The 25638-nt window shown below is 39.1% G+C and overlaps 1 protein-coding gene across 2 annotated transcripts; it reads right to left on the bottom strand.

Moving 5' to 3' along the window:
- Nucleotides 1-16: 16 nt before the first annotated feature.
- LOC131941669 (protein phosphatase 1 regulatory subunit 3B) lies at nt 17-25301 on the bottom strand. Of its 2 annotated transcripts, none has more exons than XM_059301066.1 (2): nt 25059-25301; nt 17-1724 (listed from the first exon to the last, which is right to left on the bottom strand). In XM_059301066.1, the coding sequence occupies exons 1-2, from the start codon at nt 25141-25143 to the stop codon at nt 712-714; spliced, it is 1098 nt and encodes a 365-aa protein (XP_059157049.1). In that variant the 5' UTR covers nt 25144-25301; the 3' UTR covers nt 17-711. The 2 variants fall into 2 exon arrangements, with proteins under 2 accessions (XP_059157049.1, XP_059157048.1); XM_059301065.1 differs by lacking the exon at nt 25059-25301 and adding an exon at nt 4281-4785.
- Between the last annotated feature and the right edge of the window lie 337 nt (nt 25302-25638).

Genomic DNA, 25638 nt, shown 5'->3' with positions numbered 1-25638 from the left:
ATTGTTTTTTTACAAATGTTAACATTTACATATTCACACACACGTAATAATAACCTTAATTTTTGCATTTTTACACATGAAACAAAAAAGACTAATAATACTTCAGCAAAACAATTTTTAACTTGTTACAATCATATCTGGCAGAACAAACAAAAAAATATGACAAGCAGACCCTACCATTTTTAACGAGCAATAAACATAAAGAGCTTGAGTAATTATTTTTTTTTTAATTGAGCAAATTACATACAAATCAATTTACTCTCTCTCTCTCTTTAAATGTTGTTGTGTACACTGATTAAAAAATATACCATCAATCTTATTGTAAAAATGCACTCAAGAAAGGCCAGCCCTCATATTTCTTTAATTACACAGACAGTAGACAGTCTATAAAAAATTGAGGGAACAACTAAAATATTGCATGGGTAAGTTAAGTACAATGGCAACATTCATAATGCTTTGGTATGATTAAAATGTGTTATTTAGTGTTAGCTCAAAACTACACATTTGGCTACGGTTGGGATGTATCTACTGGAAGTAGAAACGTTGATATATCTTTGTTAAAACCCTTAACTGGGTTACTGGTTAGTTTTGCACTCTTCTTAGCTTATACAAGCACTGAATGCTTAAACTAAGTTTGCAGCTTGGGTGCTGAGTGAGACAAGTTAGAAGCTTGCTCGTGGGGTTTGCAACAGTAACAAGTGTAGTGTGTCTTCAGTAGTAAGGACTTGACGAGTCAACATCTCTCCAGACAGAAAACTCTGTCCAAGCTTCTGTTTGTTTTTCTGGCAGCCACCTTGGGTTGAAATATGGGCTCTGCTGTAATGATCTGTTGCAGGATTCATAATTTTCTGAAATAATACAATAATTTTTCCCACCATTGCTGTCCCAGTGTTGATTACCATTTTCTTCAAAGCACACTGCAAATTGAATTTTCTTGGAAATGTCAAAAGTTGGAGAGATTTCCATAGTAAAGGAGAAAGTGTCATATGGCTCTGAGTAGCTCAAGCCAGGCCCAGGCACATAAGATGCATCAATGTTTTCAAAACTCTCCCACTCGTCTAAGGACAGCCTTACAAAAACATGTTTCTCAAATGCAATGTTTTTTACTTTGATGGTACCCTCAACAGTGTAGTCTCTAAGTATGACATTTTCTAAGGACACCAACTCCTTGTTGATTTTGTCTCTGAATGCCAAGTAGTCTGATGCTGGCTGGGCAAAACATAGTTTGATAGGAGGCTTGCCTGTAACATCTGCATTAGCACCAAGTGTTAAGGACGATAATATTTCAGGATTGAGGTGGGGGGGCTCATCAGGACCCTCTTTAACAAATCGCACCTGTGCTAATGCCAAACCCTTATGGTCTGCAAATGATACTTTTTTCTGAATCCTCCCAGGGGAATGAGGACTTTCTGGTGTTGGAACATCACCTTCAGAATCACTGGAACTCTCAGATTTAATTATGATTGATTTAAGAGGTGCATTCCTCCTCTTGTTGAGATTTGACTCTGGTGCCATTTGCATAGAATTATAATGAAAAGGACAGGTACCGTGTAGCAAGGAAGAATCCAAGCCTACATGACTGTGAGTGTTTTGACTGGAGTACCCCATAAAGTCAAATCCTGACCCTGGTGGGCTGGCAGACAGCAGGTAAGGGGAGAAATCCATGGGTATTCTAGAATTAGAAACCTCAGGAGCGGTTTGAAAAAAATCGAGCATTGGAAAGTCTGAAAATATAAAATAGAACAATAATTAATTCAATAATGCTACAATAAAGAAAAAAATTCTTTAAAAAGATATATTAATTTCCAGATTTGCAACATTATATACTCAAATTAGATATTAAATAAGTCATTAAAAATTAAAGGGGAATAACAAGTTGGTACAAATCACTCAATCACAGATGCTATGAATTTTAAGTTCTGGTGAACAGTAATGAGAAATACTTTAAATACACCTAAACAATAAAAGTAATAAGCTATTAACTGCACTAAAAACAATAAATAAACATTATTATCATACAAATGAAATAGTAAAAACGTTGGCCACTCAAGAAATCTTTCAGGTGTAGGCTTTTGCAAATTAACAGAGTAAGTAGAAAACTAAGTTAAATAAACCTTTATTCAGTGTAATTTCAAAGAAAATAAATGAATATTTAATACTTATTTATTATTTAGTCATAAGTGATAGTCGGCTATACTACTAAATACTAGATTAGTTAGTAGCGAATACAGATTTAAGGAATTTTATTTGTAAAATTGTAGACTAACTACTTACACAAACCCATTAAGTTACAACAGAGTAAAGTTGCGTAAACCAACAACAAATATTAGCCCCTATTGGGACTATCTGATCAAATAATAGTAATAGGCCCTAGTCATTTGTTACAGAATGGTGCTTTTAGTTTTCTGATTACTAATTACTTAATAATAAAACTTAATAGGCCTATAGAGATCCAACTCCTGGATTTAGTTGCACAAATAATCAAATATGCACAGTAGCAAAACAGCTATCATTGACAGCTGCTTCTAATGGCCATTATTAGCCTGGCCGTGGGTGAAGGGTGTGTACTACCGTGTACCTTTGGCTACCGTACCTGGAGTCACCCAACCTAGTGACGGCCACTAATAAAGTATTAGATTCTAAGTTATATTAGATAGATCTAGAATAGATCTAGATTTATAGACTAGGCTCCTACTAGATCTATTATTAGAATATTGTTAGATCGATAGATATCTAGAAGTCTAGATCTAGTCTAGAGAGATTCTAGATCTAAATCTAGATCTAGATTACTTGATCTAGGACTCTGTCACTCTAGGATTACTTAATCATACGCAATACGCACCTGTAGTTTTTTTCTCACTGTAAAATAAAGTAGTCTTAGGTTTTAGAGTTTAGTTTAAGAATCTTCTGAACGACCGTGTTTTTGAAGAGACCGGTTAGTGTATACACCTGCGTATGTCCGGTGGTTATAATACATCTATTACATATAGAGGTCTAAATCTAGATTAGTCCATGGCAAGTCCGCCTTCATGTTTCCACTGACGAAAAAATGAATGAAATTTAGATCCATAGAGCTTATAAGCCTAGGCTAAGATCCTTCATGGATTGTAGAATCATAACACACCAAGGACGAAAAATCTATTTTTAGCACCGAATCAGACCCCCAGTCTTCACGTGATCGTGACGTCAGTTAGCCAATCAGAGTCGTCGGTTCTCGTGCCATACCGATGTTTTGCAAGGTCAGAGCGTGTATGCGGTATGCAGACAACATGAGAAGTAGGCAACGCTGGCCGGGTATCAATAAACGGGAAAATGTTAGGGTACGAAGTATAGATCCAGTTATATAGTGGATCTATACTAGTCTAGGACTGGACTTATGAAGTCGCGGTGTATTAATAAGCTGAGCTATGTAATTAATGTAAAAAATATTAACTCAATTAACTTCATAGGCCTGTTTTTACAATTGTATAATTTCTTTATAAGAAGACGATTACATTCCGCCTATTAGATCTAGATCTAAATTCTATATATATTCTACAATGTGTATCAAATACCATTAGTCTATAAAATAACATAATTTTTTTTTTAATTTCTTGATTTTTTTTTACTACCTCGCCTCTGTGGTAAAAAAGTCTTAGAAATGATCTAACAATTTACTACACTCCATTAAAATTAAGCAAACGGCACTATCCATTTCCCCCCTCTCCCCATTTATATGGTTATTCAATTTAACCCCCCCCCCCCCCCCCCCATCCGATTTTAATAAGGTAGGGCGCTGTTTACCAGTCACTGACCCGTAACAATTTTTATTTTGGGGCCACACGATGTAGAAAATAGTTAAATCAATATGGAAGTTAAAAAGTGGTAGTTTATTTTCTTGACTTGGAGCTTGTGTAACTCAACAATGCTGCATACAATTGTATTTTTATTTTTCTAATACTACTCGGTCTCTGTTCGGACTCAGTCTGGTTGCCATGTGGCAATTGAAGTAGAATTTACCTGTTTTATATACCTCTGTATTCTGTATTATTATTAGTATTATAATAAGGGATGGTGTGGTCTGCATTACGGGTCAGTTAGCCAATACAAATTTAAGTAAAAAGTCAAATGTTGAATTTTTCCTTTATTATCATACTCTTACAACATTATTTATTTTTTTATTTACAAAATTATTAGGCATACTCAATTATTATTATTTTTTTAAAAATAAGGCTTAGGGCCTACTCAATTATTAAATGTTTTTTTTTTAAAGTTTTGACAAGTCAAAATGAATGACTTACTTTTCCATTTCGAATTCTTAATACATGTATCTACACACTTCAGGAAAGGATTGCTTGTATTCGCATTTATGTCGCAGTCAGCTTTGTTGTCGTGGTTGTTCTTGTTGCTGTTGTTGTTGGCGCCGCAGTTTGCTTCAGCTATGTCATTGTTGTTGAATACATCAGATCTGTGGCCGATGGTGTAATCTGAATCGTTGTCCAACATGTTGTTGTTCGCCCCGTCCGCTTCATAAAACCAATGATTCCTCCACTCTACGTCCATGCTACTACACCTTCTTACCTACGAAGTTAAATCTCGTCCTTGTAGCTCGGATTTTATTGTTGTCAGTTCTTGGTATAAGTCGCTTTAAAATCACACCTGTTTGAAGTTGCATGTAGTTCTCAATTCTATACAGTTCGTCTAATCATCTGTACATTAGTTTGTTTTCAAATTTTTCAATACTGTAACGTTGATCAGCTGTGGTGAGGCTGAAACTTAAATAAAAAAGCGCATGTGGCCTATGCTGCGTGACATAGTAAGCCAGCGGGCCGGCGGATAAACACCGCGCTACGCAGTCTGTCAAAGAGGGTCACAGCGCCACACATACACAAGCCCGTGGTAACTAAAAAAAAGTGCATCTCTCTGTGTCTCTCTCGACCTCTCTCTCGCTCTCTCCGTTATAAAAAAAATATTACGAAAAACATTTAAAGCACGCCAATTGGCCCATTGTATTTTTCCCCACCTTTCTTCTCAGCAAACAATGATTTTTCTTTTTAAATAAGAAAAGCATATTTACTTCTGCCAAGTAGCTGGTACAACAACGCCCGGTGTGAAGTGTGAACGTGAATCAGTAGCGTTGGTGGGGGGAGACGGGGGTGTGGGGAGGGGTGGCAATACCCCTTCCAATGATCCCCTTAAATAGTCATCTAAAGTTAAGGAGCGATAGTGTCGCTTTATGATTTACAGCTTTATGTATGCATGTATATATATATATATATATATATATATATATATATATATATATATATATATATATATATATATACATGGTGGAAATGTTCACTATGACAAAATTATTATGCTTTCACTACTAATGTTCATACATTTTGACATTCTAAGTTCTATTTACACTTATATTGAAATGGATAGATGGTCGCGGCCAGTCTGAATAACAAAAAATTACGCGGCTAAATAATTAGACACGCTCCCAATCAACATCTATTGCCACCTACTAATTCTAAAAATCTCACAAAATATAATAGCCATATAAACGCGTCAAAACAAATTAGGAGATTAGGATACTATTCAAAGGATTTAGTGTCACTTGATGTCATCTTTTCGCTCAGCTCCTCTGGTCCCTGGCAGAACAAAGAGAGCTTATGAATAACGCAGCTAATTAGCAGGTGTGGCATCCACGACACATGACAATACCAGCTAATGGGAGATTTCAACTAAGATCAATCTATCCCCCCCCTCCCCCACACTCTACTGATACACACAACACAGTTTCATAAAAGCAGTCTGCTAAACAAACAAATTAAATGAATTTATACAGCCGAACAACTACTTCGTTAGACGTTTAACATTAAACCAGTCGTTTATTTTCAGAGTTCAATAAATAAACAATCCTCAAAAAATGTTGACGGAAGTTGGTTTTTCATGCATCGTTTTCAGACTAATATATTTTCATAACTGTGACTTCAATTTTCCTAGCTATCAATCCAAGTCTAAGTTTGAACATAAAAATTGTACTGTGGTAAGTGTATCAATAGACAAGCCATATCCCGTTTGCTAAAGTGCTTACCCAGGCTTTTTTACGGTACTGTACCTTCTAATCTAGCCCATGATATTCTGGTACCACGACCCTGTTTACCGAAGCTTTACAAATTCAAACAACGTGTTTACCTTGAATCACTTGGTCTTTTAGCAATTGTTTTACTTAAGATAATAACAATGAACAGTAATATATATATATATAGCCTATATATATATATATATATATATATATATATATATATATATATATATATATATATATATATATATATATATATATATATATATATTGTGGGGCCTTTAGTCCCAGTTAACTATGATATATTTAGTGGCTGCTATGTTAGCCATGCTTACCTCTTGCTACTCTAAAAGAATTAAACCAGCTAAATGTGTTCATAGTAAATTTAAGTGGAAAGACAGTGTCTATTTTTCTCAAGTGAATTCACTTACCATAAAGTAAACAGGAAATGAAAGCTACATGTTTTAGACCAGCTACTCCGGCTAGTGTACTCAGGAGGTCTATTGGCTTTATAAAGAAACTAGTAGCATTTACCAGTGGCGTAGGCAGGTGGAGGGGTTAGGGGGACCCCTCGGTATATATATAAAGTATGAAGGGGGTGTCAATCGAAAGTTTGAGGGGGGGGGGTGCAAATCGAAAGTTTGTCCCCGGGTAAAAATTTGAACCCCCCCAGCCCCATGAGACGATCCTGGCTACGCTACTGGCATTTACCCTTTGGAGAAGCTAGCACTGATAGTGTAGATCATAAAGTACTACAAGCCAAGTTTTGCGTTGAACATTACATTATATCTGATTCAATATAGTAAATACGGAAAAAATTTAAATTAAAAAACAAACACACTGCATTACGACAACAATGATTGTAATGAGTTGTGAAATAAGACGCCAACCCACCTCTTCCCTTACACGAAAATATGCTTTTATTCAAGCGTTATTTCAGGTCGAGTTCTCTATGTGGATGGTTTGTATTAAGATAAGCTAATTATCGATAAACATTTTAATTCTCTAATTAGAAACATGTTTTTGTAATTAAGGAACGACATTACAAGGAACTAACTTACGTGTAGTTAAAAAAAGAACTTACAAGGAACTAACAAATGTGTAATTAAAGATAGAACTTACAAGGAACTAACACCTGTATAATTAAAGATACAACTTACAAGGAACTAACAAATTTGTAATTAAAGATAGAACTTACAAGGAACTAACAAATGTGTAATTAAAGATAGAACTTACAAGGAACTAACAAATGTGTAAAGATAGAACTTAATAAGGAACTAACAAATGTGTAAAGATAGAACTTACAAGGAACTAACAAATGTGTAAAGATAGAACTTACAAGGAACTAACAAATGTGTAAAGATAGAACTTACAAGGAACTAACAAATGTGTAAAGATAGAACTTACAAGGAACTAACAAATGTGTAAAGATAGAACTTACAAGGAACTAACAAATGTGTAAAGATAGAACTTACAAGGAACTAACAAATGTGTAAAGATAGAACTTACAAGGAACTAACAAATGTGTAAAGATAGAACTTACAAGGAACTAACAAATGTGTGAAGATAGAACTTACAAGGAACTAACAAAAGTGTAAAGATAGAACTTACAAGGAACTAACAAATGTGTAAAGATAGAACTTACAAGGAACTAACAAATGTGTGAAGATAGAACTTACAAGGAACTAACAAATGTGTGAAGATAGAACTTACAAGGAACTAACAAATGTGTGAAGATAGAACTTACAAGGAACTAACAAATGTGTAAAGATAGAACTTACAAGGAACTAACAAATGTGTGAAGATAGAACTTACAAGGAACTAACAAATGTGTGAAGATAGACCTTACAAGGAACTAACAAATGTGTAAAGATAGATCTTACAAGGACCTAACATATGTGTGAAGATAGAACTTACAAGGAACTAACAAATGTGTGAAGATAGAACTTACAAGGAACTAACAAATGTGTAAAGATAGAACTTACATTACTTACAAGGAACTAACAAATGTGTAAAGATAGATCTTACAAGGACCTAACATATGTGTGAAGATAGAACTTACAAGGACCTAACATATGTGTGAAGATAGAACTTACAAGGAACTAACATATGTGTAAAGATAGAACTTACAAGGAACTAACATATGTGTAAAGATAGAACTTACAAGGAACTAACAAATGTGTAAAGATAGAACTTACAAGGAACTAACAAAAGTCCGCTTCGGTAGTCCAACACCTCCAGGATTTACTTATGCGGTCTTTTTACATGGATAAAGTTTACAAATTATTGTTATTGAAGACTAATAAAAAGGATAGCAACAACAGAAGAGTAACGTAATTATGGTGACCAGTCCATTGGATAGATGTAGCTGAAGCACTTTGCTCCTCAGGGGCTATAGGGGAATAAGTTGTCTACAATGGCGACCACAATACTGACGCTAATTACAACTGAGTCGGTTGCTAATCGTCTGCAGACAACAAACAGTTCGTTTACTGGTCTCAAGGTTTTATCAGCGTGATGTCGTCGGGAGGGGTGGGGGGGGGGGGGGGGGGGTTAGAGACATTACACCGCCGCTTTTGCTGCGTCGATAAACGAGGGTGTACAACCAGCAATGTATGTCTAGGTCACCGAGCTGTTTCTAGGTCATGGGCTCGCCTGTTACGTATGTGGTCATGTCGGGTCAGCCAGTTGGGGATAGCATGGTTTGTGTTGGGGATAGCATGGTTTGTGTTGGGGATAGCATGGTTTGTGTTGGGGATAGCATGGTTTGTGTTGGGGATAGCATGGTTTGTGTTGGGGATAGCATGGTTTGTGTTGGGGATAGCATGGTTTGTGTTGGGGATAGCATGGTTTGTGTTGGGGATAGCATGGTTTGTGTTGGGGATAGCATGGTTTGTGTTGGGGATAGCATGGTTTGTGTTGGGGATAGCATGGTTTGTGTTGGGGATAGCATGGTTTGTGTTGGGGATAGCATGGTTTGTGTTGGGGATAGCATGGTTTGTGTTGGGGATAGCATGGTTTGTTTACAGGTCATCGTCACCGGCCACGGGCGAGGGGTCGAACAGAGATAGCCATGACTAGAATAATTAGTGGTCAAAACCACCACAGCGGGCTCGGATTTTACTAACATAACAGTTGAATCCGGTAGATTTTCCAAATAGAAATGTTGTATCCGGCAGATTTATTAACAAAATAGCAGTATCTGGCAGATTAAAAAGAAAAAAAATTCCCTTTGGGTCACCAGCATCTCGATGTTGTAATAGGCTTATCAGTACTTTGAAAGTAAGTAATGACATAATTACTGACCTTGAAGTTTAGCTAAAAGAAACATCTTATTCTATGTCAAGTCCTTAGATTTTGATTTATAACCGCATATGTGAGGTTTTATGTCAATTTAAAACTTGCGATTTTTCGTTTTTCTTAGCCTATTGTTATAGGTTGCAGTTTGTAAATTTATAGTGACTTTGTAGGCCTATGTCTAAGGCCTAGATGGAAAAAATGCACAATGAAAATTTAAATCAGGTGTAGGGGCCCTTTTCTTTATTTTATGGACAGCTTAAAAACACAGCCAGCCTACTCCTGTGTATTTTAAAAATTTAACTAGCAACAAAAATTGTATTTAATAGATTTACCTAATAACAAAAATTGTATTCAGTAAGTTTACCTAACAATAAAAATTGTGGCTACAGGACATTACCCCCCTGGATATTTCCCCCCCCCGGACATTACCCCCCGGAGCAATTACCCCCCTGTCAATTACCCCACCCCGGGGGGAATTACCCCCCCCCTCTCAAGTTAAAATCCTAACTATAACTAGAATTTTATACCTATACACTACTTTAATCCAAACCTTAAGAAAAAGACCAAAACCTAAGCATCCACCTTAGCCTAAAACTTCACACAAAACCAAAACCAAAGCTAGACACAACCCTAACCCTAAAACTAGCTCTAACCCTAACCCTAGCCCTAACCCTAACCCTAATCTTAACCCTAACCCTAGCCCTAGCCCTAACCCTAGCCCTAAAACCTAACCCTAAACCTAAACCTAACCCTAACGCTAGCCCTAAACCTAAACCTAAACCTAAACCTAAACCTAGCCCTAGCCCTAACCCTAACCCTAAACCTAGCCCTAACCCTAACCCTAAAACCTAACCATAACCATAATCCTAACCCTAGCCCTAGCCCTAGCCCTAACCCTAACCCTAACCCTAACCCTAACCCTAACCCTAGCCCTAGCCCTAGCCCTAGCCCTAAACCTAACCCTTAACCTAAACCTAGCCCTAACCTTAACTCTAACCCTGTCCGGGGGCGGGGGTAATTGACAGGGGGGGGGTAATTGACAGGGGGGGTAATTACTCTGGGGGGGTAATGTCGGGGGGGGGAATATCCGGGGGGTAATTGACAGGGGGAAATGCCCTGTTCCCAAAAATTGTATTTAGTAGATTTACCTAACAATAAAAATTGTATTTAGTTGATTTACCTAACAATAAACATTGTATTTAGTAGATTTACCTAACAATAAAAATTGTATTTAGTAGATTTACCTAACAACAAAAATTGTATTTAGCAGATTAACCTAAAAACAAAAATTGTATTTAGCAGATTTACCTTACAACAAAAATTGTATTTAGCATAAACTTATGAAGCTTAAAACAAAGGTTAAGTTTTTCGAATTTAAAGCCTGAAGCTAATTAACCCCATGCGGATTGCAGGTTAAAAATTAGCGTCCATAATCCGTTAAACGTGACACTTACCTCAGTGATGTAATGGTACAGCCTTGAAGTGTATAGGTTATGTTATTAGCCACTTGGGTAGTTTTCAAGTTAAATCACACTTGCAGTTGCAGCAAATAATTCCTTCATATGTACGGACAATAAAATCTCAGTTTATTTAGAACTAATTTGTTTTTCGCCTCATTAATAAAAACGGAGATCCTGTTTATAAGCTCCAGAAGGAAACTGTACGTGTCCGACATCTTGTTTGTTTCGTAGGTGCTCTTCTGCACGTCACTGAGTATTTTTTTTACTCACACCATCTAAGCCAACACGGACATGTCCGGGTGTGAGTGTTTTCTTGACTCACACCATTCCAGCAAACACGGACATGGCCCGGTGTGATAAAAAATACTTCAGCGTGAGATAGTAAACTGCACTCTCTCAACCTGCCTCCATGTCTGTCATTACATCATTACACACGCACTCTCTCAACCTGCCTCCATGTCACTCGTTACACATGCACTGTCTCAACCTGCCTCCGTGTCTGTCATTACATCATTACACACGCACTGTCTAATCCTGCCTCCATGTCTGTCATTACACCATTACACACGCACTGTCTCAACCTGCCTCCATGTCTGTCATTACACCATTACACACGCACTGTCTCAACCTGCCTCCGTGTCTGTCATTACATCATTACACCATTACACACGCACTGTCTCAACCTGCCTCCGTGTCTGTCATTACATCATTACACCATTACACACGCACTATCTCAACCTGCCTCCATGTCCGTCATTACACCATTACACACGCACTGTCTAACCCTGCCTCCATGTCTGTCATTACACCATTACACTTACATTGTCTCAACCTGCCTCCATTTCTGTCATTACACCATTACACACGCACTGTCTCAACCTGCCTCCATGTCTGTCATTACACCATTACACTTACATTGTCTCAACCTGCCTCCATGTCTGTCATTACACCATTACACACGCACTGTCTCAACCTGCCTCCATGTCTGTCATTACACCATTACACACGCACTGTCTCAACCTGCCTCCATGTCCGTCATTACATCATTACACACGCACTCTCTCAACCTGCCTCCATGTCACTCGTTACACATGCACTGTCTCAACCTGCCTCCGTGTCTGTCATTACATCATTACACACGCACTGTCTAATCCTGCCTCCATGTCTGTCATTACACCATTACACACGCACTGTCTCAACCTGCCTCCATGTCTGTCATTACACCATTACACACGCACTGTCTCAACCTGCCTCCATGTCTGTCATTACACCATTACACACGCACTGTCTCAACCTGCCTCCGTGTCTGTCATTACATCATTACACCATTACACACGCACTGTCTCAACCTGCCTCCGTGTCTGTCATTACATCATTACACCATTACACACGCACTATCTCAACCTGCCTCCATGTCCGTCATTACACCATTACACACGCACTGTCTAACCCTGCCTCCATGTCTGTCATTACACCATTACACTTACATTGTCTCAACCTGCCTCCATTTCTGTCATTACACCATTACACACGCACTGTCTCAACCTGCCTCCATGTCTGTCATTACACCATTACACTTACATTGTCTCAACCTGCCTCCATGTCTGTCATTACACCATTACACACGCACTGTCTCAACCTGCCTCCATGTCTGTCATTACACCATTACACACGCACTGTCTCAACCTGCCTCCATGTCCGTCATTACATCATTACACACGCACTGTCTCAACCTGCCTCCATGTCCGTCATTACATCATTACACACGCACTGTCTCAACCTGCCTCCATGTCCGTCATTACACCATTATACACGCACTGTCTCAACCTGCCTCCATGTCTGTCATTACACCATTACACTTACTTTGTCTCAACCTGTCTCCGTGTCTTTCTTTAAACCACTACAGTAATTTACTAAATACATTGTTAGTTGTGCTTTATTATTTAACGCTGAGTAGTGTTATAGTAATGGCTTGATTATAGAAAATGTACATCGTTTTATACCAACAGTTGCTTTGGTCATTATTGGCCGGTCATTATTATCAGAAGAAAAACCCCTAGACAAAAGCCGGGCTAATCTTTCCGTAACAAACATCCCGTACGGATATCACTCGGCCGTAATCTTTTGTCAATTTACAATGGGAATAGTTTTTGTTAGAAAATTGCTTTTGCTAAATCGTAATACATTTTCCTATAAATACAAATGTCTAAGAAATTGTACGAGTTATCTCAGGACTACAGCCGGTTAGTTAGTGAGTGAGTTCCCTTACACAAAAACAGCAACAAGCTATGTATTGATTGTACTAGAACGATATCAAACTACAGTATTATAAACATCTACGTGCTTAACGATTTATATTACTGCATCGATACACAGTTCGCAACACAAACATGTGCACAACAGGACACATTGATCGTGCGTTGCTTGACGTCACGACTCTGACTCACGGTATCGACAACGCACGTGAAGTGCGCGTGAATTGTATATTTCTCTCCAACAGTTGCATTTTTTAACGGCGAATATGCTGGTGGTTATTCGATAACAAGAAAGCTTTACCACATGTTGGACCAAAAAGTTACGAAAGTCTTCATAAAGAAAGTGTAGATTTTTTTCTTTAATTGACAACATGTATCTCCTAAATAGATAAATACTTGTGTGCTGACTAAGCTTTTCCCCTACACACATATAAATACTTCTGTGCTGACAAAGCTTGTCCCCTACACACATATAAATACTTCTGTGCTGACAAAGCTTGTCCCCTACACACATATAAATACTTCTGTGCTGACAAAGTTTGTCCCCTACACACATATAAATACTTCTGTGTGTGACAAAGCTTGTCCCCTACACACATATAAATACTTCTGTGTGTGACAAAGCTTGTCCCCTACACACATATAAATACTTCTGTGCTGACAAAGCTTGTCCCCTACACACATATAAATACTTCTGTGCTGACAAAGCGTGTCCCCTACACACATATACTTTTGTGCTGACAAAGCTTGTACCCTACACATATAAATACTTCTGTGCTGACAAAGCTTGTACCCTACACATATAAATACTTCTGTGCTGACAAAGCTTGTACCCTACACATATAAATACTTCTGTGCTGAACAAAGCGTGTCCCCTACACACATATACTTTTGTGCTGACAAAGCTTGTACCCTACACACATATAAATACTTCTGTGCTGACAAAGCTTGTACCCTACACATATAAATACTTCTGTGCTGACAAAGCTTGTACCCTACACATATAAATACTTCTGTGCTGACAAAGCTTGTACCCTACACATATAAATACTTCTGTGCTGACAAAGCTTGTACCCTACACATATAAATACTTCTGTGCTGACAAAGCTTGTCCCCTACACACATATAAATACTTCTGTGTGTGACAAAACTTGTCCCCTACACACAAAAATACTTATGTACTGACAAAGCTTGTCTCCTACACACATATAAATACTTCTGTGTTTGACAAAGTTTGTCCCCTACACACATACAAATACTTCTGTGCTGATAAAGCTTGTCCCCTACACACATATAAATACTTCTGTGTGTGGCAAAGCTTGTCCCCTACACACATATAAATACTTCTATGTGTGACAAAGCTTGTCCCCTACACACATATACATACTTATGTATGTGACAAAGCTTGTCCCCTATACACATATAAATACTTCTGTGTTGATAAAGCTTGTCCCCTACACACATATAAATACTTCTGTGCTGACAAAGCTTGTCCCCTACACACATATAAATACTTCTGTGCTGACAAAGCTTGTCCCCTACACACATATAAATACTTCTGTGCTGACAAAGCTTGTCCCCTACACACATATAAATACTTCTGTGCTGACAAAGCTTGTCCCCTACACACATATAAATACTTCTGTGCTGACAAAGCTTGTCCCCTACACACATATAAATACTTCTGTGCTGACAAAGCTTGTCCCCTACACACATATAAATACTTCTGTGTGCTGACAAAGCTTGTCCCCTACACACATATAAATACTGTACTGACAAACCTTGTCCCCTACACACATATAAATACTTCTGTGCTGACAAAGCTTGTCACCCACACACTTGTAACCATTTCTGTACTGACAGTTGTCTACCTTCGGGCAATTTTTGTCAACAGTCTCAGCGGGATGTCTGCCCCCTACCAAGATGACGTAATCAATATTTTCTATCACCTTTCAAATATGTATTTGTTGTTATAGTTTTTTTTAGTGGAACAGAGTACTCTATTTGTTTCGGTCAGTAGCTGGTGTTCTAGGTATTGTCATGGGCCAGATGATTTATTTACTCAGTTGGTAGTTGATTTTAAAAGTATTCACATAGACCAGAGGAATTTACCCTAACCCCTTCTAAAAATGCTTTATATATATATATATATATATATATATATATATATATATATATATATATATATATATATATATATATATATATATATATATATATATATATATATATATATATATATATATATATATATATATATATATACATATATATATATAGTGTTACAGTGGTTATATATATATATATATATATATATATATATATATATATATATATATATATATATATATATATTAATCAATACTAATAGTTTCGCTGTCTGTGTATCTATCTATCTGACAAGAACGCTCTGGAACGCTCTAGAGAAAACATAAGCAAAAAAGGAACGCTCTAGAGAAAACATAAGCAAAAATTCTGACAAGAACGCTCTAGAGAAAACATAAGGAAAATAAAAACTCTCACAGTGAAACGAAAGACGAAGTATGACGTCGCCACATTTAGTGCACTGACGTCATTGATTATCGCGTAAACATGGAATAATAAAAAGGAAATGTTGTCTAATCTAAATGGTTTGCGTGAAGAGTTTCTTGCATACAATTCTTCGGGTAGGGGCGAAGCCCCACCCCCCGCGTAAGAACGTCTGAGCCCCCCCCCCCCCCCCCCCTCCCCAACTCAAAAGAAATTTCTTCATCGATACTCTATAACAAAATTACCGCCTAATTAATGTGTCTAATCTAAAAAGTGGTTTTCTTGCAATGGGACGGTAGACATGTTTTTTTGGGGGGGGGGGGGGGTGGAGGGGTGGGGGGGGGGTGGGGGTGTGGGGGGGGTGGTGGGGGTGTTGTGTGGGGGGGGGGGTGGGGGGTGGTGTGTGGGGGGGTGGTGGGGGTGGTGTGTGGGGGGTGGGTTGGTTTCAGTGTTTCTTTCAGACTTTTTCCTCCCCGGAGAGGGGTGGGGGTACTTGAAATTTTCGGGGGCGGGGGTAGAATTTTCTGGGAGGGGGCGGACACTGGAAAAAGTATATAATTATATTTCGTTGAATGGGACGGTAGACATGATTTTTTTGGGAGTGGGGGGTGGGGGGTGGGAGGTGGGGGGTGGCGGGGGGGGGGTGGTGGGGGGGTGGGGGGTGGTGTGTGGGGGGGGGGTGGCGGGTGGTGTGTGGGGGGTGGGGGTGGGGGTGGTGTGTGTGGGGGTGGGGGTGGGTGGTGTGTGGGGGGGGGTGGCGGGTGGTGTGTGGGGGGTGGGGGTGGGGGTGGTGTGTGTGGGGGTGGGGGTGGGTGGTGTGTGGAGGTGTGTGTGTGGGGGGGGGGTGGGGTGGGGTGGTTTCCTCATCGATACTCTATAATAAAATTACCACCTAATTAATGTGTTCTAATCTAAAAAGTGGTTTTCTCGCAATTTCTTTAATGCAATTCTTCGCGTAGTGGCTAAGCGCGACACCAGTGTTTCTTTCAGACTTTTTCCTCCCCGGAGAGGGGCAGGGGGTACTTGAGGTTTTCGGGGGCGGGGGTAGAATTTTCGGGAAGGGGGCGGACACTGGAAAAAGTATATAATTATATTTCGTTGAATGGGACGGTAGACATGTTTTTTTGGGGGGTGGGGGTGGGTGGGTGGGGGTGGGTGGGGGGAGGTGTGTGGGGGGGTGGGGGTGGTGGGGGTGGGGGTGGGGGTGGGTTGTGTGTGGGGGGTGGAGGTGTGTGTGGGGGTGGGGGGTGGGGGTGGGGGTGGTGTGTGTGGGGTGGGGGGGGGTGGGGGTGTGTGGGGGGGGGGGGTGGGATGGTTTTAGTTTAGAGAAAAGAGACAGCACTATCAGCCTAGCGCCCGTTGTACCCTTCCTCAACGGGCCATTTATCTAGTTAATACTAATAGTTTCGCTGTCTGTGTATCTGACAAGAACGCTCTGTCTGACAAGAACGCTCTAGAGAAAACACAAGCAATTTAAAAACATGCACAGTAATTCGAAAAACGAAATATGACGTCGACACATTTAGCGTAGAGTAGAACATAATCTCAAACCAGAGAGTGCACACAGTAATGTAATGACGTCATTGATTCTCGCGTAAACATTGAAAAAAAGGAAATGTTGTCTAATCTAAATGGTTTGCGTGAAGAGTTTCTTGCATACAATTCTTCGGGTAGGGGCGAAGCCCCACCCCCCGCGTAAGAACGTCTGAGCCCCCCCCCCCCTCCCCAACTCAAAAGAAATTTCCTCATCGATACTCTATAATAAAATTACCGCCTAATTAATGTGTCTAATCTAAAAAGTGGTTTTCTTGCAATGGGATGGTAGACATGTTTTTTTTGGGGGGGGGGGGGTGTGGGGGGGGGGTGGGGGGTGGAGGGGTGGGGGGGGGGGGGGTGGGGGTGGTGTGTGGGGTTGGGGAGGGGGGTGTGGGGGGGTGGGTTGGTTTCAGTGTTTCTTTCAGACTTTTTCCTCCCCAGAGAGGGGTGGGGGTACTTGAAATTTTCGGGGGCGGGGGTAGAATTTTCTGGGAGGGGGCGGACACTGGAAAAAGTATATAATTATATTTCGTTGAATGGGACGGTAGACATGTTTTTTTTGGGGGTGGGGGGTGGTGGAGGGGTGGGGGGTGGTGTGTGGGGTGGGGGGTGGGGGGTGGTGTGTGGGGGGGGGTGGGTGGTGTGTGGGGGGGGGGTGGGGGGTGGTGTGTGTGGGGGTTGGGTTGGTTTCAGTATTTCTTTCAGACTTTTTCCTCCCCAGAGAGGGGTGGGGGTACTTGAAATTTTCGGGGGCGGGGGTAGAATTTTCCGGGAGGAGGCGGACACTGGAAAAAGTATATAATTATATTTCGTTGAATGGGACGGTAGACATGTTTTTTTTTTGGGGGGTGGGGGGCGGTGTGTGAAGGGGGTGGTGTGTGGTGGGGGGTGGGGGTGGTGTGTGGGGGTGGTGTGTGGGGGGGGTGGGTTGGTTTTAGTTTAGAGAAAAGAGACAGCACTATCAGCCTAGCGCCCGTTGTACCCTTCCTCAACGGGCCATTTTTCTCGTATAATAATAGTTTCGCTGTCTGTCTATCTATCTATCTATCTGTCTGACAAGAACGCTCTAGAGAAAACACAAGGAAAATAAAAACATGCATAGTAATTCGAAAAACGAAGTATGACGTCGACACATTTAGCGCACAGAGTAGAAAATAATCTCAAGCCGGATAGTGCACACATTAATATGACGTCATTGATTATCGTGTAAACATTCAATACAAAGGCAATTTGGTCTAATCTAAGTGGTTTGCGTGAAGAGTTTCTTTCATACAATTCTTCGGGTAGGGGCGAAGCCCCACCCCCGCGTAAGAACGTCTGAGCCCCCCCCCCCCTCTCGGGGAGGGGGCGGACCCTGGAAAAAGAATATAATTATATTTCGTTGAATGGGACGGTAGACATGTTTTTTTAGGGGGGTGGGGGGGGGTGGGGTGGTTTTAATTTAGACTTTTTCCTCCCCGGAGAGGGGTGGTGGTACTTGAAATTTTCGGTGGCGGGGGTAGAATTTTCGGGGAGGGGGCGGACACTGGAAAAAGTATATAAATTATATTTCGTTGAATGGGACGGTAGACATGTTTTTTTTTTGGGGGTGGGGGGGGGGGGGGGTTGGTGTGTGTGTGGGTGGGTGGGGGGGGGGGGGGTGGGGGTGAGGGGGGGTGGTGTGTGTGTGGGGTGGGGTGGTTTTAGTTTAGACTTTTTCCTCTCCGGAGAGGGGTGGGGGTACTTGAAATTTTCGGGGGCGGGGGTAGAATTTTCGGGGAGGGGGCGGACACTGGAAAAAGTATATAATTATATTTCGTTGAATGGGACGATATACATGTTTTGTTGGGTATGGGGGGTGTGGGGGGGGGGGCTGGGGGTGGTGTGTGTGTGGGTGGGGGGTGGTGTGTGTGGGGGTGGGGGGTGTGAGGGGTGGGGGGGTTTAGTTTAGAGAAAAGAGACAGCACTATCAGCCTAGCGCCCGGTGTATCCTTCCTCAACGGGCCATTTTTCTCGTTAATACTAATAGTTTCGCTGTCTGTCTATCTGACAAGAACGCTCTGTCTGACAAGAACGCTCTAGAGAAAACACAAGGAAATTAAAAACATGCATAGTATTTCGAAAAACGAAGTATGACGTCGACACATTTAGCACAGAGTAGAAAATAATCTCAAACCGGAGAGTAAACATTGAATAAAAAGGAAATTTTGTCTTATCTAAGTGGTTTGCGTGAAGAGTTTCTTTCATACAATTCTTCGGGTAGGGGCGAAGCCCCACCCCCGCGTAAGAACGTCTGAGCCCCCCCCCCCCCCCCCCTAACTCAAAAGAAATTTCTTCATCGATACTCTATAATAAAATTACCGCCTAATTAATGTGTCTAATCTAAAAAGTGGTTTTCTTGCAATTTCTTTAATGCAATTCTTCGGGTAGTGGCTAAGCGCGACACCAGTGTTTCTTTTAGACTTTTTCCTCCCCGGAGAGGGGTGGGGGTACTTGAAATTTTCGGGGGCGGGGGTAGAATTTTCTGGGAGGGGGCGGACACTGGAAAAAGTATATAATTATATTTCGTTGAATGGGACGGTAGACATGTTTTTTTAGGGGGGGGTGTGGGGGGGGTGTGGGGGGGTGGTTTTAATTTAGACTTTTTCCTCCCCGGAGAGGGGTGGGGGGTACTTGAAATTTTCGGTGGCGGGGGTAGAATTTTCGGGGAGGGGGCGGACACTGGAAAAAGTATATAATTATATTTCGTTGAATGGGACGGTAGACATGTTTTTTTTTGGGGGGGGGGGTGTGTGTGGGGGGGGGGTGGTGTGTGGGGGTGGGTGGGGGGGTGGTGTGTGTTGGGGGTGGGGTGGTTTTAATTTAGAGAAAAGAGACAGTGGGGTGGGGGTGGGGGGCGGTGTGTGGGGGGTGGTGTGTGTGTGGGGGGGGGTGGGGGGTGGTGTGGGGGGTGGTGTGGGGGGTGGGGGTGGTGGGGTGGGGGTGGTGTGTGGGGGGTGGGTTGGTTTTAGTTTAGAGAAAAGAGACAGCACTATCAGCCTAGCGCCCGTTGTACCCTTCCTCAACGGGCCATTTTTCTCGTATATATATATATATATATATATATATATATATATATATATATAAAACCACTGTAACACTAAAGACAGATTGCATGTATTATTTATTTATTTTCGTCTACATGCGACATACTGTGCTGCTGACTAAGCAGAATGTGCTTGCTTTTTTTTAAAAACATAACTAGACCAAAGTCCTTAACGGTGGTTAACCTTTGATGTAATTCACTATCAGATTATAATGCGTTAATCTTTAACACCACGTGTAAACATTTTTTTAATTAGACATACAGGTCTTCATACCTTACGATATATATATATATATATATATATATATATATATATATATATATATATATATATATATATATATATATATATATATATATATATATATATATATATATATATATATATATAAACACTTTTTCTATTTTTAAATTTTAAAGTATAGTGATCTAGTACCCTTATAATTTACCGTTAATTCCATTAATTTTTAATAAGGTTATTTAGCTCCTATTTTAAAATTTATGGCAAAGTAAATAAGCGAGTTGCGCAGCTTGCGCCGTGACCTTTGTTGCCATGGTAATCATGGCTGTACCTTGAACCTAAATTCCATGTTTCCGGTTGACCATTGCTAATTAAGGCCGTGTCGCTTAAGGCTCTACCACAGCACACCTGATCTACGCATGACACAGTGCGCATCTTTGTTTAAACCTCAAGAGGATTTAGATTCAAAGCCTATTTTAATTTTTGGATCTCGTTTATTATCTTACAGAGGAGCAATGTGCTGAAATATAAGGTAAGAGTCTATAAATAATAAAGTACTTAATATTTAGAAATAGATGCCTAAATGTTGAAAATAGTAATAATTGGGTATTGTAGAATTAACCTATATTTTAAAATTACGATTTCAATGGTCCGCAAGCCTAGGAAGGCTGGCCGCGAGAGAGCCTTAATTTCGCGCCAAATTTCCTGTGATTCTTACGTTATTAAAATATCGCATTACTTGATATCTATGATATTAGTATTAGCCTACTAATATTAATAATTTAGAATTTAGATTAAGTAGCCTACATTTACCAAATTATTACGGTTGATTAGGACAATTAGGTCTAGATCTAGACTCTACATTAATTTAATTTTAAGATTTTTACACAAGTAGACCTGGATCTAGAATTCTAGATAGCCTAATAAATTCTGGATTTAGAAAAACGAATCCAGATTACTAGATCTAGATCTAGATATCTAGATCTATTGATCTATAGTAACTAGATATAGATTCTAGATCTAGATCAGACTAGATTTAGATCTAGTAAAAAGTAAGAAATAATCTAGCTTTAGTAAGGCCTAGATCTAGTTTAATTCTAGATCTAGAATCTAGATCTAATTTAATTAATCTAATAGGGCCAACACTAATTTTTATTTAGATCTAGATTCTAGAATCTAGATAAGTTAAATTAATTTATAGGGCCTAAGTGTTCATCTAATTATGCATTAAGTACTAAGTTAAGTAGGCCTAATAAGTAGTATTAAGTAATAAGTAGGCCTAGGCCTATACCATTTCAGTAATTACTAATTAGCCTATTTATTTTAATGCAGTACATTTAGATGAACATAATCATTTAATCATTATGTTTGATTAGGACTCTACATTAATTTTTTAGTTATATTTTTACACGTTTTCAGTTACAGCAATGTTTTTATTTTTGCCGAAACTATTCTTAGATTCTATTTCATACAAGTACTAGTCTAGATCTAGAACTTGTAAAAATAGTGAGACATTGTTAAATGGTTAAGAATAGATTTAGACTAGTTCAGGTATAATTCTCCATCAAGTAGGCCTATATATTTAAATTAATATAGGGCCTAGGCCTATGTATATATATCTATAACTTAATAACTAGGCCTATATAATAATATAATTTTATAAAGCCCTATGCCCTTAGACCTCTTTATTAAGGACAATTTTAGTACTTGATAATTTTATTAATATTAATTTATTTCTAGACTTGTGTGCCTACAACTTGGGTTAATTTGTTTTCTTTGTACATCTTATTTACTTATAGGCAACACCAACAATGTGTAAAGAGGATTGCTAATGCAATCAGAAACTTGATGGCTGAGATAAAGCGGCTGAGGAGAACAGAGGCTTGTGACTGGAATAGGTTGGTGGAACTTGTGTACAGCCCTTTCTATGTTCAACCAATGTCTCAGGTGGAAGTACATTTAGTAAGTATGGAGACTGAATTTATTTTTAATTTTTATATTTATTTTATTTACTTTGCAATATGTTGTGCTAGATATATATTTTGTGAAATGGTCTGCTAAATTCTAATTCCATTTGCCCTTCTCTTTTCAGGTAGTTTTCATGGAGAATGATGTGGCTGCTGGGACATAACTAAAATCTACGTTCAACTGCTTGCAGATCTCAAGAAGCCTGGGGTTCCCGTGCAGCGCCGCAAGCACTCAGGTTGATTGGGAAGTTAATTTCTGGTCCTTCGATAAAGCTCAGTTACAAGAACGCAATGTGGCGATCAAATGTACTCTGTTTCTTAAAGTCATGGAAGCGTTGTTGACTTCTACTGAGCCTTTCTTGGTGCGACAGCTGGAGAGGTATCTGATGGGAAATCTGATTGGTGTCTACCTGACTCATAAGTGGGAGCAAGGTGATCAGGGTGTGTCGCAATACATTGGAAGGACTATTAAAAGGGTGCCAGCAACAAAATAAAAGTCTGCTCTTTACACCATAAGCTACTGGGCAGAGGATGGGGATAATGCTGAGGATTTCAGTCATCTGGCAGAATCACTGGTTGTTAACTTTGTAGGAATCTTGTTTTTCTTTCTGAATAATAGCTAATCAGAATTTCAGAGTACTTCTTTCATTTTTAGTATAAAAATGAACTTTATTTTTTAAACATTAGTGTTTTTGTAAATTCTTACTGAAAAAATGATTGCTGTGAATTGTAAACTTATTTTGAAAACTAATACTAACAATGTTTATAATTAAGTTTAGTTTTCATAGTGTAAACAAAAATTACATTTTAATTAATTACTTAACTTATTTTTCAGGGTAATTGAAATCAGCTAGATAATCCTAGAATCAGTAGTTAATGTGCTTCAAAAATGTTGGTCCAAACTAATTTATCACACAAGTACTAACGCTTTTTAAAATATATTTTTTTCCTCAGATGTGCTAATTGTATCTAAAGATTAATTATAATTGATACTTAAGAAAATTGTTTTAACACTAAGAGACTAAAGTGGTCCAAGAAGTTTTTCGACACCTATTTTTTTTTCCAGCATACATTCAATGAATGGGTTAGATTTACTAGTAATTATACTTTAAACCAATATTTTAATGTTTATTCCTTGATAATTAATACTACTTTTCTTCTTAAGAGATCTTAATGAGACGAGGCTGATTTCTTGTACTGTAGATTTGTTTCTTCACACTAATTATGATTATGTAACTTTTTTACAGTACTGTGTTGGTCGTAGATTATACAAGGGCTAAATTGAGGTTGTCACTATGTAGTTTATTTCTTTGCTCTGATAAACATATTTTTAAATTAGTGCAAACAATCTTTTTTTTTACTTTGCCATTCTCCTAAATGTTTCTATCTTATTAGACAAAATTAAAATTCATGTGGTAATCTGATTACTGTATTTTAATACTGTGTTTCTCACATTCTTATAATTTACATTGCATAGTTTAGTAGTAATAAACACTGGTACACACTTTGAAAGCTGTTTTCTTTTTATTTTGTTCTATAATTTTATTATGGCCTCCTAATATAGACACGGAATATCAAGTAAGTGGGGGGGGGGGGGCTGAGAGAGAAAGTAAAGGCAACCAATTGCTACTTCCATTTATCATGAAGTGTGTGTATGTATGTACTCTACTCTACTTCATCTACCCAAGTAATATCGTTCATTACAATTAGATATAAAGAACGTGTGCAGTAATATGTGCTTATGCATTTCTATTATACAATAATGGTAGTAACAGTATTAAATAATAATAAATCGATTTACAATAACTAGATCTAGTTTAGTTTAAACCTAGATCTACATTATTTTTTTTACACGGAGTAATAAGTCAATAATAATATATGAATGGCATTAAATTACTCATTCAAATCACATCCAGTCCAGTATAATAACTTAGACTTTAAGCTTGATTATAATTTTTTAGTTTTTAAAAAAATGCGAATCCCGAATGATGCAATAAAATTATAATTTTTTAATTTTTCGAAAAATGCGAATCCGTGATGATGCAATGAAAAAACCATCGGTGCCAACTTTTTTGCTTATGTAACATTGACTTGAATGACGAAGGTCTAAGCTGTTTTAGCCACGCCCACAAATTTTTAAAAGGCCATATCTTAGCTCCTAATTAAGCTAGAGACACAAAATTGGTATCAATGTGTAGGGAAAAAAATCCAGTTTTTTTGTGGTATAATTTTACTTGAAATTAGTGGAGTTTAAAAATTACGAGCAACAGCCTAAGTAATGCTACTCCAAAACTTCGACATCCGTTTGCATTTTAGGTACATAATTATATAATTCTCTATTCAATGTCCTCGTAACTCATGGATATAAAATTAAGGCCCAGTCTCCATCAGGCTTTTCTTTGGTATGTTTTAGTGTGGGCGGGACAGATAGATCGCCCACACTCAGTCGATGGCTCACTTTCTCAATCAATAATGGCCGACTATTCTTGAATACCACATCGCACAGAAATCTATGTTGCTATGGTGATCAGAATAATTCTAGATATTTGAGAACTTATTTTCAACGAAAACACAGCTTATAAAACACAAGTTTCCCAATCGGCTTATTCGTGTGTAATCTAAATACTCACTGTAATAAATAAAAGACTTACCTGCACACAACACGTCCTCAAAGGTGGGCAAGTGATACCTGACATACGGCATTGTGTTGGGCTGGTATTCTGTACACTTAATCATTTGTCAGTGTTGCTGGCACGATTGGTAACTCGCTATGGTAAAGTCTGCAGGGCTGGTAACTCGCTATGGTAAAGTCTGCAGGGCTGGTAACTCGCTATGGTAAAGTCTGCAGGGCTGGTAACTCGCTATGGTAAAGTCTGCAGGGCTGGTAACTCGCTATGGTAAAGTCTGCAGGGCCGGTAACTCGCTATGGTAAAGTCTGCAGGGCTGGTAACTCGCTATGGTAAAGTCTGCAGGGCTCGTAACTTGCTATGGTAAAGTCTGCAGGGCAGGTAACTCGATATGGTAAAGTCTGCAGGGCTGGTAACTCGCTATGGTAAAGTCTGCAGGGCTGGTAACTCGCTATGGTAAAGTCTGCAGGGCTCGTAACTTGCTATGGTAAAGTCTGCAGGGCTGGTAACTCGCTATGGTAAAGTCTGAAGCACTACTGTAATGCGCTGGCAATGGCAGCACTGATTCTGTATACAGTATACTGCTGATTTAAAATAAATACGT

The sequence above is a fragment of the Physella acuta genome, unplaced genomic scaffold, assembly GCF_028476545.2.
Source record: "Physella acuta isolate Inbredline_101_S28 unplaced genomic scaffold, ASM2847654v3 ptg000369l, whole genome shotgun sequence".
NCBI classification, from domain to species: Eukaryota; Metazoa; Mollusca; class Gastropoda; family Physidae; genus Physella; species Physella acuta.
This window is presented reverse-complemented; position numbering and strand designations above follow the sequence as displayed.

Coding starts and splice junctions, on each gene's coding strand:
- LOC131941669 (XM_059301065.1), bottom strand. CDS start 4,542: ATGGACGTAGAGTGGAGGAATCATTGGTTTTATGAAGCGGACGGGGCG. Junction 1,725..4,280: donor TAAGAATTCGAAATGGAAAA/GTAAGTCATTCA, acceptor TTATATTTTCAG/ACTTTCCAATGCTCGATTTT.